The sequence below is a fragment of the Lepidochelys olivacea genome (genome assembly GCF_965140295.1).
Source record: "Lepidochelys olivacea isolate rLepOli2 genome assembly, chromosome: 1".
NCBI lineage: Eukaryota > Metazoa > Chordata > Testudines > Cheloniidae > Lepidochelys > Lepidochelys olivacea.
Window position 1 is genome coordinate 304,079,489 of NC_140411.1, and position 17,059 is coordinate 304,096,547.

The window sequence follows — 17,059 nt, forward strand, 5'->3', positions numbered from 1 at the left end:
TATAAATGTGATTTCGTAAATCATTAGGCTTATATGTCAGTAAATAACACATCACAAAAGGGACTCAGATTCTGTCTCCCAAGCCAGGAAGCGTTGGGAGCACTCCAGAGGCTGTGCTCAGCCTCCAGGTGGGAAAAAGCATCAGTCATCACTTTCCAGCAATGCCTTTCAACCACTTCCATAACTGGAATTGGAGGGCTTGAGAGAGCTGTATCAAATCTTTTCACTTGAGTAAGACTGTAGGGATGCACAGACTCTGCAGGGTGCAAATGTGAGGTGTTCTGTTCCAGAAGACCCTTGCCATAACAAAACAAGCGAAAGAAAAGTGTTTTTGGTGCACATTTTTCCCATTGCTTTTGTTTGAAATAAGTCTTTTATATAATATTATACCAGTTTCTTTTTTTATGACCAAACTGCTTTGGTTCTACATCTCCTCACTCTTATAGGACCTAAATAGGTTTACATTGCACTGATACAATTGTATTACAGTAAATACAATATTAATATTGCCTATACTTTATCTGAACAATTAGAGAATGGGCTTATTAACTGAACTTCATTATTATTATTATGAAAGGGTAACATTGCCAGTGCCTCACACTGTTTTTCTCGACCTTACTACCATTTCTCCATGGAGAAACCAAACTGCCAGTGACAGAATAATTTAGCACAATGCAGGAATTGGATTATCATCTAGGACAAGAAAGATAATATTATTTATACTATAACATAAGCTTATTAAACCTGCTTTTTTAAGCCCTCACAAAAATGGACCAAGTGGGATATTATGCCCTCAGTTTGGTGGCTGCAGAATGTGGGCAGCTAAGGACATTACAAGAACACAGCTCAGGAAGTTGATGTGACACCAATAATTTTATTGTGGATAAGATATAAACCCTTCTGCATTCTAAATGGAAAAGATGCAACAATGTACAAGGACAAATTCACTCCTATCACGATCATTCTGTCACAGGTGCTCTAGCAGTTTTAACTCGCTTACTGTCCTGGCAATTCTCTTGGTGTTAAAGTTTTCACTTGGGAAGAGAGGACTAAACCACTGGACCATCTCTTTCATCTAGACAGAACAATTGTCATTTAATCCTCTGTGGTTTCATCACTAAGCCCACAGACCTGTGCATCTCTACTGGCCATAAGTGGCATCCACGGAGAAATATCTTTCTTTCAAGCTACCACTCAGCCCCCACAGTCTCATGAGTTTCTCAGACTGCAGCTGCCTCAGAACACCACCTTGGAAAGGAGTCTTCCAAACCACAATGGGGGAAGCAGCATAAGTCACTCCACTTCTGAAACTAGGCAACCACTTGTCCCTTCCAAACTCTCAACCCAGGGGCTTCTGTGGAGTCAGAGGAAGGGTAGATCATTTTCCCCACCCCGAGCAATAATCCATGGATGCAAACTCCCTTTATACAGTTAAGCAAATGGGGGAGCATACTTCCGAGAATTTTTTTTTAAATGGGTAAACACTTCCATTAAAAACATATTTATGTTATTACTATATATATATATATATATACACACACACACACACACATATTATATATATCTCAACAGAAATAACCAGATGAACAGTGGAAATCTTAATCTGTTCAAGGCTACAGCATTTTCAAATGATTTACATGGTATCTAACAACTGAACATCAGCACACAATCTTTTTTTTCCCTCCTCTGGCTCCCCCTTTACCCCTGTCCTCTCCCCCCCCCAAAAAACCCAGATCTTTTCATTGCCCATTAAATCCACAGTCATAGCAAGCTGGACATTTTCATACAAATTCCAATTTGCAATCCCATTTCCATGGACACTCAGGAAGATATGAATTTCATGAGTTCTCGTGTCACTTACAAGATAATGCTCTTATGAAGGATTTAAATTATAAGAATAAAAATGGAATTAAAACAGGATGTTTCAACTTTAGAAGCTATTTTTTGTAGCTGGATGAGCTGGTAAACGATTAGTATCAAAGAAAATAATTTTTACTGCAACCTTTATTTTGAAAATAGGAATTGCTGTAAATACATAGATAACATGTAGTTTATAAGTAATCCAAAATCATTCTCACATCTACATATTTTTAGTACTGCCACTCAGTTAAATCATTCTAATACAGTTTATAAAATTGTTCTGAGCATGAGTTCATTGCCTGCTTAGATTATTAAATCACTTTACATAAAATATCTGCACTGACTCCAGAATCTAAGGCCCTGATCCTGAAACATACAACACATGGAATCAGCAGTTTCTTTCATGCAGTACATTGCAGGACTGGGGTTTAGCATATTTATTGGCTTGTTAAAAGCAAGTCAAATGTATACAGAATTTGAAGTTGTATTGTAAATACAATATTATTATTGTATTGTATTGTATAAATAATTAAAATTATTTTTGAAAGGTGAGGATAGGTAAGGAGAATGCTCATTCAAACACAGCCATCAAATATCAAAACTAGTATTTAATAGTTGAAAAAGAAAAACTACACCACTGAATTGCCTCTCGTGTAACAGCTGCACTAATTCCAATATGAAGTTGCAATGTGCGTACATTTACCATGGTAACTATACCTGCAGAAATTGGTGGGAATCACAACAGCATATCCAACACATGTTCCTCCCAAGCAGTTCCCCAGTTCATGGAAAAGCCCATGAGCCATGGACTCCAGAGGTAAAACAATCAGAAACACACTCATGAAGATCCCATTCTTTGGCTAAAAAGAAAATAGATATATTTATGTCTGATGATAGCCATTTGCAAATTCAATGAAAAAAGTTATGTTCAGATTTCAGTTATGATTTATTTTTTTAAACTCAGTGATTTGTGAAAATTATTTGAGCAAATCTAATTTGGTGCTGAAACATGAGGTGCAAATTATTATATGTTACAGATAACCAAAGATAAACCTAATTACACAGTGTAGCATTCTAAAAACAGACTTCGGGCCAATTTTATTGGTAGCATAAGCAGGAGCAACTCCACAGAAATATATGCATTTGTACCATTTAGGTGACCACTGATTTTGACCCTAAAGCCCTGATCCTGCAAATACTTAGATATATGCTTAGCTCTAAGCTCTTGACTACTGCCACTGACTTCCATGGGGCTAATCACGTGTGGTAAGTTAAGCATGCGTATAAGTGTTTGCAGGATTTGGGACCTAGGTAAACATGATGGAGAATATTAGATACCAAATATTAGATGACAGTACACTGTATCATGTAATAGGAATACAAAATTCAACTATTATTTTTCTTCTTCCTTGCATTAATCCCACAAATGGGGTCTGCTCTATAAATCCACTCCTTCCAAAGTGCTCTGTTCCATGCCATTTTCTCTATCACAACACATGCTAATTTCTTCCTTTATGACATCCCACTACTTCTTCCTGGGTCAGCCTATTTATCTGTTTCCTTCAGTCTTGATCTGTTGGACTCTCTTACATGCATAGCTGGCTGGACTGTGCTTAACGTGCCAAACCCATAAAAATTCAACTATTCATCAGCCTATTTCATTGATATTTTAAAAGCTCCTTTGGTATTAATATCTCAGTATCATACTCTACCATATGACTGTACTAAACAGAAGATTTATGGGTACTTTCAAAGCACTTTACTTGAAAATGATAATTATTTATCAGATGCAGAAAAGCAATATCTGGCTCTTAAAACTCACTGGAATCTTATGGCACCCACACTCCAGATATTCACAGCATTCATGCATAGAATATCAGGGTTGGAAGGGATCTCAGGAGGTCATCTAGTTATATCCAGAAGGTGGTTTTATGCCTTTTAGGGGCTGAGGACAGCCCCTGCACATATTACTTCAATCATATACATTATTTTAAAATATGTGTGTTCCCATATTCATCAGAAACTTCACCTTGATATTTCAAAAGTTAAGCAACAGCTGTTAGCATAAATAAATCGACACTGGTTCCTGAAAATTGAGGTTTCTGAGATAAAGAAATCTCTACATGTTTTGTGTAATTGTTTAAATATGATGTAGACTGAGTTTAATGAGGTAGTAAGTGCTTTTGCAAAGTAAGAGTCAGCATGCAATACACAGCCATTATAAGCAATTTGAAATCTATCATTATTTTTCAGTATGTCAGTGGAGTGACAAGCTGTGGCCTTCTACTATCAGGTAGCCAAAATGTATGTGTGAAACGCCTCCTAAGCGTGACAGCATATAAGACATAAAATTATTCACTCCCCACTGCGTAATACTGCAATACTAGTTATTTAATAACGGACCAGGATATTCCATTACTAACTGATCTTTCAAGTAATCAGTTGGGACCGTGATCTCTCAGCTTAACAAAGATTTCAGATAATACTATGCGTAGTTTGGAAGATAAGGTTTTAAGACAGTTATTTGTAACGTAACACCGATTAGGCCTGTTCACCATTTATGCACTCTCCTTGGATCTGTCTAAGCCAGAACTGTCTTTCAGAACTGCACTTCTACTGAATTTATTTTTTTTACATAATTTGTTATTTTTGTATTATTTAAAACTTAACATTTTAAAAATTATTTTTGCCTTACAGTAAACACTCTTTCTTCCAAAAGGCAACATCTGGTGGTTTCTAACAGATCATAATGTAGCAATTTTATTTTATGTGGATTTCTATTCAAGCAATTCAGTACATGCTTTGACATTGAAAAAACAACACTTTTTTAAAACACATCCCTCCCCACTTCTTCAAAACACCAAAAAACATGCACTATTGTAGTGTTTTGGGAGGCAGTGATCCAATGGAGAATTGACAATTTACCATCCTGCTTCCCAGTGCACATCTCTGGCAATATTAATTAAGACTCTTAGGCCACAATCATGCAAACACTTACACATATGCTTACCTTTACTATCATGAGTAGTCCCATCAAAATCAAGTTAAACACATGTGTAAATGTTTGCACAATCAGGGGCTTACATAGGAATTATTATTATTTATGTTACTGTGGACCTAAAAGCCTGGTCAAGAACCAGGACCTCATCATGCTAGGTGCTGTACAAACACAAACCAAAAAGATGATCCTTGCTGTATTGGATCAGACAAGTGATCTATTCTGTCCTATATCCTGTTTTTAACAGTAGCCAGTACCTGATTCTTCAGAGGAAAGGGTAAGAAACCCTTAGGGAACTATTATGAAATAACCTGACTATAGGAGAAGATTCTTTCTCACTCCCATCAGTTTGTGGTCAGCTTATGCTCTGACGCACAAAGGTATGTATTATCCCCTTAAAAAGATATATGTAAGAAATCTATTTATCCTATATAATGTAATCAAGAATATTCTCATTATCCATTTAAATGTCTAATCCACTTCTGAATTCTATCTGTGTAAAAGTACTGAGATCTACGGATGAAAAGTTTCACGTAAGTGCTAAGTGGTATTATTACTACTACTTTCTTCATTTCAATGATGTTCCACGGCAATACCTTCCACAGGTTAATTATACCTGGTATAAGAAAGTATTTCCTTTTCTCAGTTTTACAGCCTTCCTTTTTTATTATGAGAAGGGGTGAATGTGACCGCTTGAGTTATCTTTTCTATATTAATCATTATTTTGTAAGCCCATATCATGTCCTCCCTTATTCTTCTCCTCTTGAAATGTAACAATCCCAGTCTTTTCACTCTGTCTTTAAATGGAAGCCTTTCCATGCCTGACCATTTTCATTACTCATCTCTGAACTCTTTTTGTTTCTGCTATACCACTGGGATTCAGAATGTTGATTTATACTATGCATTACAACAATGCCAGTAGTATTTTCCTTTCCATTCCTTAACCATCCTAACTATGTTTGCCTTTCCAATCCCAGCTGCAGCAAGCAGAGATTTTTCACTGAACTGTACAACTTGCCAGCTCTTCCTAGAAGCAATCACTTAAGGTATCACAAAATTGCTTCTCTAAACCTTACATCATATGACATTTGACTAGTATCCATGCAAGTTGCAACAGTCACTCATTATTACTGGCTTATTAGATTTGGGTTATTCCTTTGATTTCCCTCAACACTGTGCATTCAAAGCTGATCAAAGGCCTGATAACCCTATTGGTATGCTATTTGAAATTTGTATCCTGTCATAAATATAAAGGGAAGGGTAAACCCCTTTGAAATCCCTCCTGGCCAGGGGAAAGCTCCTCTCACCAGTAAAGGGTTAAGAAGCTAAAGGTAACCTCGCTGGCACCTGACCAAAATGACCAATGAGGAGACAAGATACTTTCAAAAGCTGGGAGGAGGGAGAGAAACAAAGGGTCTGTGTGTCTGTCTATAGTCTGTCTTTGTCGGGGATAGACCAGGAATGGAGTCTTAGAACTTTTAGTAAGTAATCTAGCTAGGTATGTTAGATTATGATTTCTTTAAATGGCTGAGAAAAGAATTGTGCTGAATAGAATAACTATTTCTGTCTGTGTATCTTTTTTGTAACTTAAGGTTTTGCCTAGAGGGGTTCTCTATGTTTTTGATTCTAATTACCCTGTAAGGTATCTACCATCCTGATTTTACAGGGGGGATTTCTTTATTTCTATTTACTACTATTTTTATTAAAAGTCTTCTTGTAAGAAAACTGAATGCTTTTTCATTGTTCTCAGATCCAAGGGTTTGGGTCTGTGGTCACCTATGCAAATTGGTGAGGCTTTTTATCCAACATTTCCCAGGAAAGGGGGGGGTGCAAGTGTTGGGAGGATTGTTCATTGTTCTTAAGATCCAAGGGTCTGGGTCTGTAGTCACATAGGCAAATTGGTGAGGCTTTTTACCAAACCTTGTCCAGGAAGTGGGGTGCAAGGTTTTGGGAAGTATTTTGGGGGGAAAGACGCGTCCAAACAGCTCTTCCCCAGTAACCAGTATTAGTTTGGTGGTGGTAGCGGCCAATCCAAGGACAAAGGGTGGAATATTTTGTACCTTGGGGAAGTTTTGACCTAAGCTGGTAAAGATAAGCTTAGGAGGTTTTTCATGCAGGTCCCCACATCTGTACCCTAGAGTTCAGAGTGGGGGAGGAACCTTGACATATCCTTAAAAATTTTACCGTGAAATTTTTCTCACTGGAATCTATGGATTCTTTCTGGTACAGTGCCACTCCCTACTCTCTATGATCTGATGGCATTTTAATATGTATATATGTGATCATTTGAAAGAACATAAAATAATATCTGATTAGCTTAATAATGACAGTAAAAATCTTAAGACAGGAATACCTTCAATAACATGCAGCTGGTGTGTGTCATTGCATCACTAAATTCAAAAGACTTGATGACTGTGGCACCCAAAAGAACAGATGGCACACATATAAGTGAAGCCAGAAACAATTTATGTTCTTTCATCTGCTCTACCCATTTTCATTGTTTGGAGCGTAGTGGCACAAAGTCTTGCAGCCTAAGCCCTCAGCACATCTATGACCTTGAAGTGCCCATTTTCTTTTAAGTAACTACTCTGGAAGCAAACAGAGTGCAGAGGGAAATCATCAACGGGCATTTTCTCTTGCTGCCCTTCTTTTTTCCCTTGACAGTCTCTCCTGAACATTTAGGATGCATATAATTTGTGTGTGCTCATTTCAAGCAATGAGCAAACTGGGTAAAAATTCCCATTTGCTTTTTTCCTGAGTAACTGTTGATATGTTAGACAATAAGACATTTGCGATGTTTCCTAACAACATGATCTTTCTACTTCAAAATATTCTAAAACTTTTCAGGTGACATTGTTAATGATAAGTAAGGGATATACCTTTGTTAACAGCAAAGATCATTTTACATACAGGGTTGACATTTATTGATGGGACATTCTAGTTCTAAGGGAGCAAGCAATTATTGAAAGTACTCTATGCCAGAGTATTAGCAGGAAAAGGTTGATAAAGATAACAGGAAGAAAGAAGAGTTTGAAAGCATTAACTGAGGGAAATAAGCTAAACAGAAAGTACCGTATATACTCGTTCATTAGCCCGTTCGTTTATAAGCCGACCCCCCAAGATGGATAGGTAAAAATAATAAAAACTGTATGACCCTTTCATAAACCAATCCTATATTTCAGGGGTTGGCAAACTTTGGCTCCCGGCCCGTCAGGATAAGCTGCTGGTGGGTCAGGACAGTTTGTTTACCTGAAGCGTTCACAGGCACCGAGCCCCTTGGCTCCCTACTGCCGCGGTTCGCCGTTCCCAGCCAATGGGAGCTGCAGGAAGTGGCGTGCCACTTCCTGCAGCTCCCATTGGCTGGGAACGGTGAACCGTGGCGACAGGGAACTGAGGGGCTTCATGCCTGCAGACACTCCAGGTAAACAAAACAACAATGTATTAGATATTCAATTCAATGATTTCATAGAGTTTAAAATCATCAAATTTTGGTGTAGACCCGTTTATAAGCCGACCCCCGCTCTTTGATGCATCACTTTTTTACCAAAAATATTCGGCTTATGAAATAGTATATACGGTATGTCAAAAAGAACTAGGCTGACCATATTTCCCTATGCTGAATACAGGACACCTGATAAAATTACTCATATTCAAGCGAGTTCAACAGCAATCAATCAGAGCTATGCAGTACAAATGTTCAAATTAACATCAAATTGACTGAGCCCCTATTAAAAAGAAATACTGCATAGTTGGATTCTATTTATTTACCTTATCTTTAAGGCTTTAGGGTTCACATTGGGAGAGGTGACACACACACTCTCTTACACTCTCTCACACAGGGGGGTGACCGACCAACCCGACCCTCCCTGCCAGGCACTCTCAGCCCTCCATGCCTGACTGAGTCCCTGGGACAGACCTGCCTCTCCTGGTACCTGGTGCCCCACTTTCCCGAGGCAACATGTGGCAGGGCATGCAGGGTCAAATGCCCCCACTCCCCAGATTCCTGCCAGTGCTCATCAGAACGTGGCCAGCGGCAGCCTTTCGGCACTGCGTGGGAGGGAAGAGACAAGAGCTGCTTCCAGTCGCAGGAGAGGAGGGGGAGGGAGTGATGACCTGGCCAGTGTCTTTGCAGAACTCACCTCTTCTAACCCCCGCCCCCTGCTCCCCAGTGGCTGGAAGCAGCTTGTCCCTTCCTGCCCACACAGTGCCGAAAGATAGCTAACACCTCCAGGCTGCTACCGGCCATGGATGTAACCCAGCCACCTCCTGTCCCCCGGCTACACGGCAGGCAGGACGGGGTTAAGCCCTAAGAATGCACTGTGCACCAGGGCCCAGGGAACCTGACTGCAGGGGCTTCAATGAACCCAGCCAGAGAGGTGGCTCAGCAGGGGAGGGTGCCTAGGGGACAGAGCAACCTTGCACTTCCTGGGGGCAGGACCCAGGGTGGAGGTGTGTGGGGTAGAGAGGGCGCTAAGCCCCTGCCTGGGTGGTGCTGTGGAGCCTGCAGGGTTGGGGCATGAACAGGCTGGAAATTGCTTCCCCACCACTCCACAGTTTAGCTGAAGGGCAAAGAGGCTTCCCTGTCCTAGCGCTGTGCAGGGGAGCTTGGCACATACAAGGCTTGGCTCCTCCTGGCCAGTGCCCCAGGTCAGAAGGTCTTGGACTTTTCCGAGGTGCTGACCCAGACAGAGGCAGTGGGGGAAGGAAGGAGCCTGTCAGCCAGACTGTTAGTCAGCTGAACGTTCCGACCAGGGGCTGGTTCTCCGCACAGCACTGGGAGCAGGACGTGCCCTGCCTGCGAGGGGAGCGGGGTATGGAGGAGCAGCAGATCTGGAGGGGGTGAACCAGCAAAGCAGGGAGAGGACAGAGAGACGGGGGAGTACATAAGGGGCTGCGTTGACGAACCAGCAGGGGAAGCAGTCCTGCGTGTTGCAACTTGGCCCCGCAACCAGCTTTGCACACCCATTGTCCATCACTGGACCCCCCCCCCCCACTCACTGCTGGTGGGCAGGCAGCTGGCAAGCAGGGATCCGGCCAGCAGCAGGACCCACCAGTACTGGTGGGGGGCGGGGAGGGGAGGGAAGGCAGAAAATATGGGACAATTTGCCTATTTTTAAAAAAAAGTTGGGACACCTGAAGGAGGACTTAAATATGGGACTGTCCCTTTAAAAACAGGTTATCTGGTCACCCTACAAAGAACTATACACAGAACTACCTTTAAGGAAAATAAATGCATGGACAGATTAAATAACACCACACAACACAACATGTGACAACACTGGGGACTCAGAAAGATATATGAGCCAAATTCTGCCCTTGGTTACACCCATGCAACCCAGAAGCTAGATTCTGACCCTATATTCCTGGAGAAAAAGAAAAAAAGATAGAGCTTTGCGCTACTGAGTGCATCAAGTAAGAGTTTGGCAAAATGAGGGGGGGGGGGAGGAGGAGATCACAATGTGAGGGTAAAAGAGGGTAAGAAACATGAGGGAATGGAAAGGAACCAATGACTGAAAAAGCCAGAGGGAAAGATATATTAAAATACATAATAGGAAGAAAGTGAAGTTGACAATTTAATGCAAAAAACAAAAAAAACCCACCTGTAAATACTTGTATAGACTAGCTTTGCAAACTCAATAACTCAGTCCAAGAGAGTAATGTGTTTTGAAGGGTAAGTTAAAAAATCAAAATATTTTCACGCCAAGCTTTCATGACAGTTTTGCAAGACTGGTAGGAACGAACGAACACGCGCGTGCACACACAAACACACAGTACAACCTAGCTAATTCACACTAGAGAGGGGAAGATATACTGCAAGTTACTGAATTTTGTAAATTAGTAACTTAATAAATACTTAAACAAGAATAATGTATCACCATTTACTTCGTTCCATTAATCTGGAAATCAAAACTTAGCTTTATTTAGACTACCCTGTCAGAGCCTTGTAGTACATGTTGTAAAAATAATTTAGTCTTAGTAATACGAAACTTAACTATAGCACTGTGCACTCAAATCTTCTGAGAAAGAGACATTTTTGCATATGGACTATGAAGTCTGTAGATTAGCTTGCAGGGTGATGCAAGGACTTCCCTTTCTCTGAGGGAGTTTATTTTTGAATCCTGATAATATTAAATTCATCCCTTCTAGGGATAACATTTATCTCAACCCCATAAAAATAATTCTGAATTTCTTGCCTTTGGGAAAGAACAAATGGCGATATCTGGCATATATATTCAAGAGTTTCTAAGAAAAGATTCACCCAGGTGCACGTTTGTCTACAAATTAGTCACGTTTTGTGGGTTGCAGTGAGCGAGATTATCTGGATCACTTACATGCGCTAGTCTGGCCGTGGACCTAAGGACCCAATTATGCACACACTTACTCACACATGTGAAATTACTCATGTAAATAAGTTCTATTAAAGTCACAGGAACTGTGTGAAGTGCGAGTAAAGTTACTCAAGTGTAAGTTTGTGCAGGAACAGACCCTAAAGATTTTATAAGCAAGTTGATCTTCAACAAACTTGCTGCTCCTGGACATAACAGTAGTCAAGAGTCTTTTTTCTTAAACTAGCTGGGAATTCCTTTCAGAAGGAGTCTTTGCTATAGTTTAAACTACTGCAACATGCCCTATCTGAAAGCTGCAGCCTGTTCATCATTTAGTAGTTCACCTCCAAAATGGGGCCAACTATAAACAGCATATTGGGGTTTCCTGTGAAGTGGGAGGATCCGAGAGCTTGGGTTCCAGCCCAAGCCCGCAAGTCTACACAGCAATGAAACAGCCCTGTAGCCCAAGCCCTGCGAGCCAGAGTTGGTTGGCATAGGCCAGCTGTGAGATTTTCTTTGATGTGAAGACATTAGAAATGCATACTTAATGTGCTTATTACAGGATAAGCTCTTCAATCACCGAGAAAAATGGCTTCCCTTTCAAATTTTAACAACCACATGCAATAGTGCTAGATCTCGGATATGCTAGAGTTAATTATCGATAACAGATTATTTTGACAACTCAGTATGTTTCCAAGATTTGAATTTTTAATCTGTACTATTCATTATGTAGCAGCCCAAAAGGCAAACATTGAGACATATCTGTATCAAATGCTAAATTATTAAACAAACTTTCCGTACATTTTTATACGGGAGTTCTATACTGAAATGCAGCATTTTCTAGCTTATATTTACCAAATTTCAAACAAAGTTGCCACTTTTTTATACTGAAACAGATAAAATTGATGCCAAATTATTCTAACTGGCCAACAATATTAAATGCAATTTCATTCGTCATATTAAGTTATCGAAATTATTTTAGTCTTAAAATAATAATTTAAATATATTTTAAGAGTCATTGACAGGGAGGAGTTGAGAATTCCAAGGAAGGAAGGAAGAACATACGCAGAAAATTAAAATGTAACTAAAAAAGAGAATGCATATTGACAGTACTGGCCTTTATCTATGCAAGGATTTCTTTAAAAATGTAAGTGGAAGTTTGTTCTTTTATTTTAAACCTTTTAAAGAGCCTCTCAAATATTTTGACTTCTTAACATCAAACTATAATTTATAAGTAGGACACATTTCACTGATTAAATATTCATCAGTGACTACTTTTACACTGAACTAACGTGTGTACAATGGTACTTGAACGTCAGCTTTAAATACCATAAAGGCCCAAAACCTGTTTGAAAGGCTAAAGGCTAAACACACAACCGGTTAGAAAGAAGGTACCTATCTGCTGTAGCACCTCACTTGCTATATTGCCACTGAGCTTACCTAAACTATATTAAACACAAAGCTATTTTTAAAAAAAAAAAAAAAAAAGGGGGCAACACAATATTCCAGCAAAGAGTTCTGAATTGCTGGATCAGGTGTAAGTGGAGTGTTTATACAGGTGTACTTTTGCAGTTTTTTATTACTTTGAAAATGTGTACAACCTCAAAAACTACAGAAATCACTGGGAACTACTGCAATAAAGTGATATTTTATCGTATCTTGCTGTAACACAAATTAGCAAACAGAAGCACGTATTTGACCTCTTGGGAACAGCTCATGCTGATCTATCAAGAAACATTCACACTACAAAGGTAGAAATATTTCTAGTAGGTGATACATGCATTTATAATCTTAGACTAATTTACTGGTTACTTTATCATAAATAAATGACTGGTTATTTCTCCTTGCTCTGATTCATGGCTAGAATCAATTAACTGGATTTTCTAAAAGAGAACATTACTACTTGATTCAATATCTTTCCCTTTGATACTGCAGTTATTCCTTCCTTCCCCAACTGAATGGACAAGTACACATTTTTTCTACCAGCTACAAGTGATGTGCATCTGATCAACTGAGCCATACTGAAATAAATACCCTTCAATTTCTACTAACTTCACTAAAAATAAATACAACGATCTTAAGAAAAATAGGCCTGTTTGGTTCTCATGAACCTTCACAAGCACAAAATATTATCAGGATAAAAGTGTAAAGCATGACTCTTAAGAATTACAGGTATCTGAAAATGTGCAACTGCAGAACTGTTGTAATTATTTTCAAGAATAAATACAACATAGATAGCTATCTCAGATTAATTTTGAACACAGAAACTGTTTATAACACTGAAATTAAGAAAACAAGATACTTTAAAGTAGCATTACATTTACCATGTAGCGCTCTCTAAGATTTTAAGAAAGGACAAATGTTGTCTTAGCACTCCACGAAATACACAGATGGCTAAGTGGGAACAGAAAATTATTCAGCAGTGAAGAAAAACTTGTTTTATCATATACTAGTCTATAAAAATTCAAACTCTGGACTGGCCACCTCTAAACTTTGGTGCCTTGCATAATCCTCAATGAAAAAGTTACATTGGTCACCAATGTCTGTGCGGCCGGTGTTATTTATCTCTTCCTAAACACCATCTCATCTTTGTTACTGCATTTCTTTCTCCTCTTTTCTTCTTTAGTTGTCTCTTTAAATTGACACTTTTCCCATTCTCTTTTAAATCCCTTCCCAATCGCTCCCCTACGCCTTTTTTCTCTTCAAAGTCTGCACCTGTAGTTATATACTGATGATTTATGGAAGGAAGTGCTGCAGAGGAAAACTAACCAGGATTCTAGCCAGCTTCCCTCTGCAAACCACAAATGTGCTTGATGCAGAGGAAAACTGATTCTCTGATTAAAAAAAAAATTCTGCTTCCCTCTTCATCAAGCATTTCATATGAGTCAGCAGCAAGAGGTAATCTAGGATCACAAGGTCCTTCTGAATAGATGGCAAAGTGATTTTGAAAGCATTGCAGGGGCATTTCTGCATATGTGACTTGCTAGTCATAAGCTCTTTTGGGGTGGGGCTGAAGACATATAAAAAACAGCGGCCATTTTAAGACCACTTTTAAAAATATCTACCTTAAACCAGCTCCCAAATTGCTGTGGTACCAGTAACACTCAGCATGCTTCAGTTTGGGACCTGACTAAATATTTCAGACAAATGTACACTGGCTCAGCCTGCTAAGGAAAAAGGCATGTTCCTCCATTCAGGAAAGTCAAATGGGAAGAAAAAAACAAAACTGAAAAGTTTGTGGGTACTTTAAGGAAATAATTAGAAGATATAGGTTATCTTCAAGTATATCTGCACATGGGGAAGATGCAAGGGATACATTTGCAAAGTAGTTTGTAAGGATTAAGAAGTTTGTCCTCGATTGAGATTAATAAGAGTCATATGGTTAAATTCTTGAAAAATTTATACATAAATGTTATCTTTTACTGGTTTCATTAAAACTACCCCATATAAAAGATGTCCCCAGACCAACGCACCAACATATTTCAATTCGTATTATATGGCTATAGAAATGTGCATGTTGTCTGCTGTGAAAATTCTGGCAATAAAGATAGTGGCTTTGTAAATTAAACAAATTCAGATTTTAAATTTTAATATTTCTTCCAGCCTTTAATTAGTACCTCCTGTCAGTGTAATCATACCAGATTAGGTTAGATTCAGTGGCCTCACTAAGCCATAGTCAGACAGAAAAAAGTGCCAGAGTAAAAGAATTTGCATTTGAAGCCAGCAGTTTCACTTTAAAATTTGAATTGCTCAATTGTGTCTTGGCCCTAGTACAGTATTAGTAGGGCCCTACCAAATTCACAGTCCATTTTGATCAATTTCACAGCCAAAAGGTTTTTAAATTGGTCAATTTCAAGTTTTCAGATGTTTACATGTTCCTAGCTGTTAGGAACATGTGTGTTAGGCCAGGCTGGAAAGGGACAAGACTTCCTCTTCCCCTGCATGGCCCCTGTGGGGAGATCAGACCCAACTCCTGGTATCTCTCTCAGAGGCAGGAAACTCCGCAGCTGTGCTGCCTTAATTGCTGGCTGATTTCCCTCCCCCCCCCCCCCCCCCCCGCCTCAAGCAGCCCTGCAGGGGAAGAGGATGTTCTGTCCCTCTCCAGCCCAGCCTGGATTAGCAGCTAGCAGGCCCTGGCTGGGGTGCTCCCAGCAGCACAGAGATCAGACCCATCTCCGGAACCTCCTACGACTGCAGGAAGCTCCGTGGCTGCTGCCTTCAGAGCCCAGCTTTGAAGGCAGAGCAGCCACAGAGCTTCCAGCAGCTGGGGGAGGAACCCGGAAGAGGGTCTCATCTCCCGCGCATGCCCGTTCTCAGGGGAAGAGGAAGTTCTGTCCCATCCCATCCCAGCTGATTAGCAGCTGGAGCCCAGTGAATGGGAGGAGCCCACAGCTGGGGTACCCCCAGCCCTGCCCCTTCCCTCCAATAGCCACATTTCACAGGGGAGGTCTGATTTCACGGTCCATGGTGGATTTTCACGGCCATTAATTTAGCAGGGTCCTAAGTATTAGATATAATAAGTGTTAGAAAACAGTTCTTTAAAATATCAGAGGAGGTAAAGAGATAAATATATTATAAATTTACCTGCCAAGTTACTGCACCCAAAACTGCAGTTGCAAGGAGACTGAAAAATACTAGCTGCTCTGAAATTAAACAAAAATGACGCATTCCTTTAGAAGCCATGACTCGGTCAAGGCTATTATTCTCTGTCCTGTGGGTATAATAGACTTTGTGGCAGTCATTTAATTTTGTATGAAACCCCCAAAGAGTTATAAGAAAAATAATGTGGCAGATCATCCAGAAAATTCCAAAAATGGAAAAACCAGGTATAACAAAATACCAGAGACCCAAGTCACCTAATTTAAATGCTGCTAGAATGAAAAAGATAAGTTCAATTACTCCAATAGAGATGACTGAAAGCCTTCTGCAAATTCTACCACGGTACAAGTAGGGCTTCCATCGTTCAGTAACTGAAAGTCCGCTGAAATAGACATCAAGAAGAGGGTCTGAAATCAGGCAACTAAAGAAACAGCCCAAGGCAAATGGGTTTGTGGGAATGTTCAGGGAAGGAAAAAACAATAAAGATGCCAGAGCTCCAAAAATTGCCAAATTTGGAATTGCCAAGAAAGACTTCATCCGCAAATCAATAATCAGCATGGCCAAAGCCACAAGCAACAAGATGATACTCATGGATTTTTCAACCAGCATAGTTGTGCTGGCAATTGCAAATCCAACCAGCTCCAGAAATTCAACTGTTGTCAGCAGAGTTGGTCGATGATGGACACATCCGCAAATCCTCTCCACCAAAGCACACAATATCCTTATAACTATGGAGGCAAGGAGCAAGTATTTGGTTGTTTCTTCTTTCACGTCATTTTTAAAAGAGGAATTATCAAGAAAACAGAGGAGGCCAAGCAAGAATCCAAACCAAAGATTGGAGAGACTCAAACTTGCTGCTTCCATTGAAAAATAATAATAAAGTATGCTGGCAATTCCAAGAACAAAAAGTCCCAGGATAAATATTACCAGTATTAGTGCATCTGCAGTCTTCTCCCACCTGACATATAGGCCCAGACATATAGCAACCAATATGCTGATCCTGGCTAAATAGCCAAGGTATCGGACCGATGAATGCATGTTCACTTCTCTATTTGCTTCTTCCAGCCTTGTCATTGCTGCATAGAGACAGTGACTAACACAGTAACGCAGTGATCTACACATGTAAATATGCAATTAGGGGATTTTACCCACTCTACAGAAAGTAACTGTTTGGCTTTCATCCAAGAAATGCAGTGCAGCAATAACCTCCTGCAATGTCATTTCATCAGTAACATTCCTGGATTATAGAAGTCCTGAAAGAAAAATGAATAGAAAT

General features: G+C 39.8%; 1 protein-coding gene across 5 annotated transcripts in view; it reads right to left on the reverse strand.

The window, feature by feature from the left end:
• TMEM168 (transmembrane protein 168) overlaps positions 1-17,059 on the reverse strand; it is a 31,573-nt gene that overhangs the window by 7,760 nt on the left and 6,754 nt on the right. For all 5 annotated transcript variants that reach the window (XM_084647354.1, XM_084647351.1, XM_084647352.1 and 2 more), the window contains 2 exons: positions 15,769-17,036; positions 2,578-2,720 (listed from right to left, as the gene is read on the reverse strand). In XM_084647354.1, coding sequence (XP_084503480.1) covers positions 2,578-2,720; positions 15,769-16,905 — 1,280 coding nt within the window. In that variant the 5' untranslated portion in view covers positions 16,906-17,036. The remainder of the gene's footprint in view (positions 1-2,577; positions 2,721-15,768; positions 17,037-17,059) is intronic.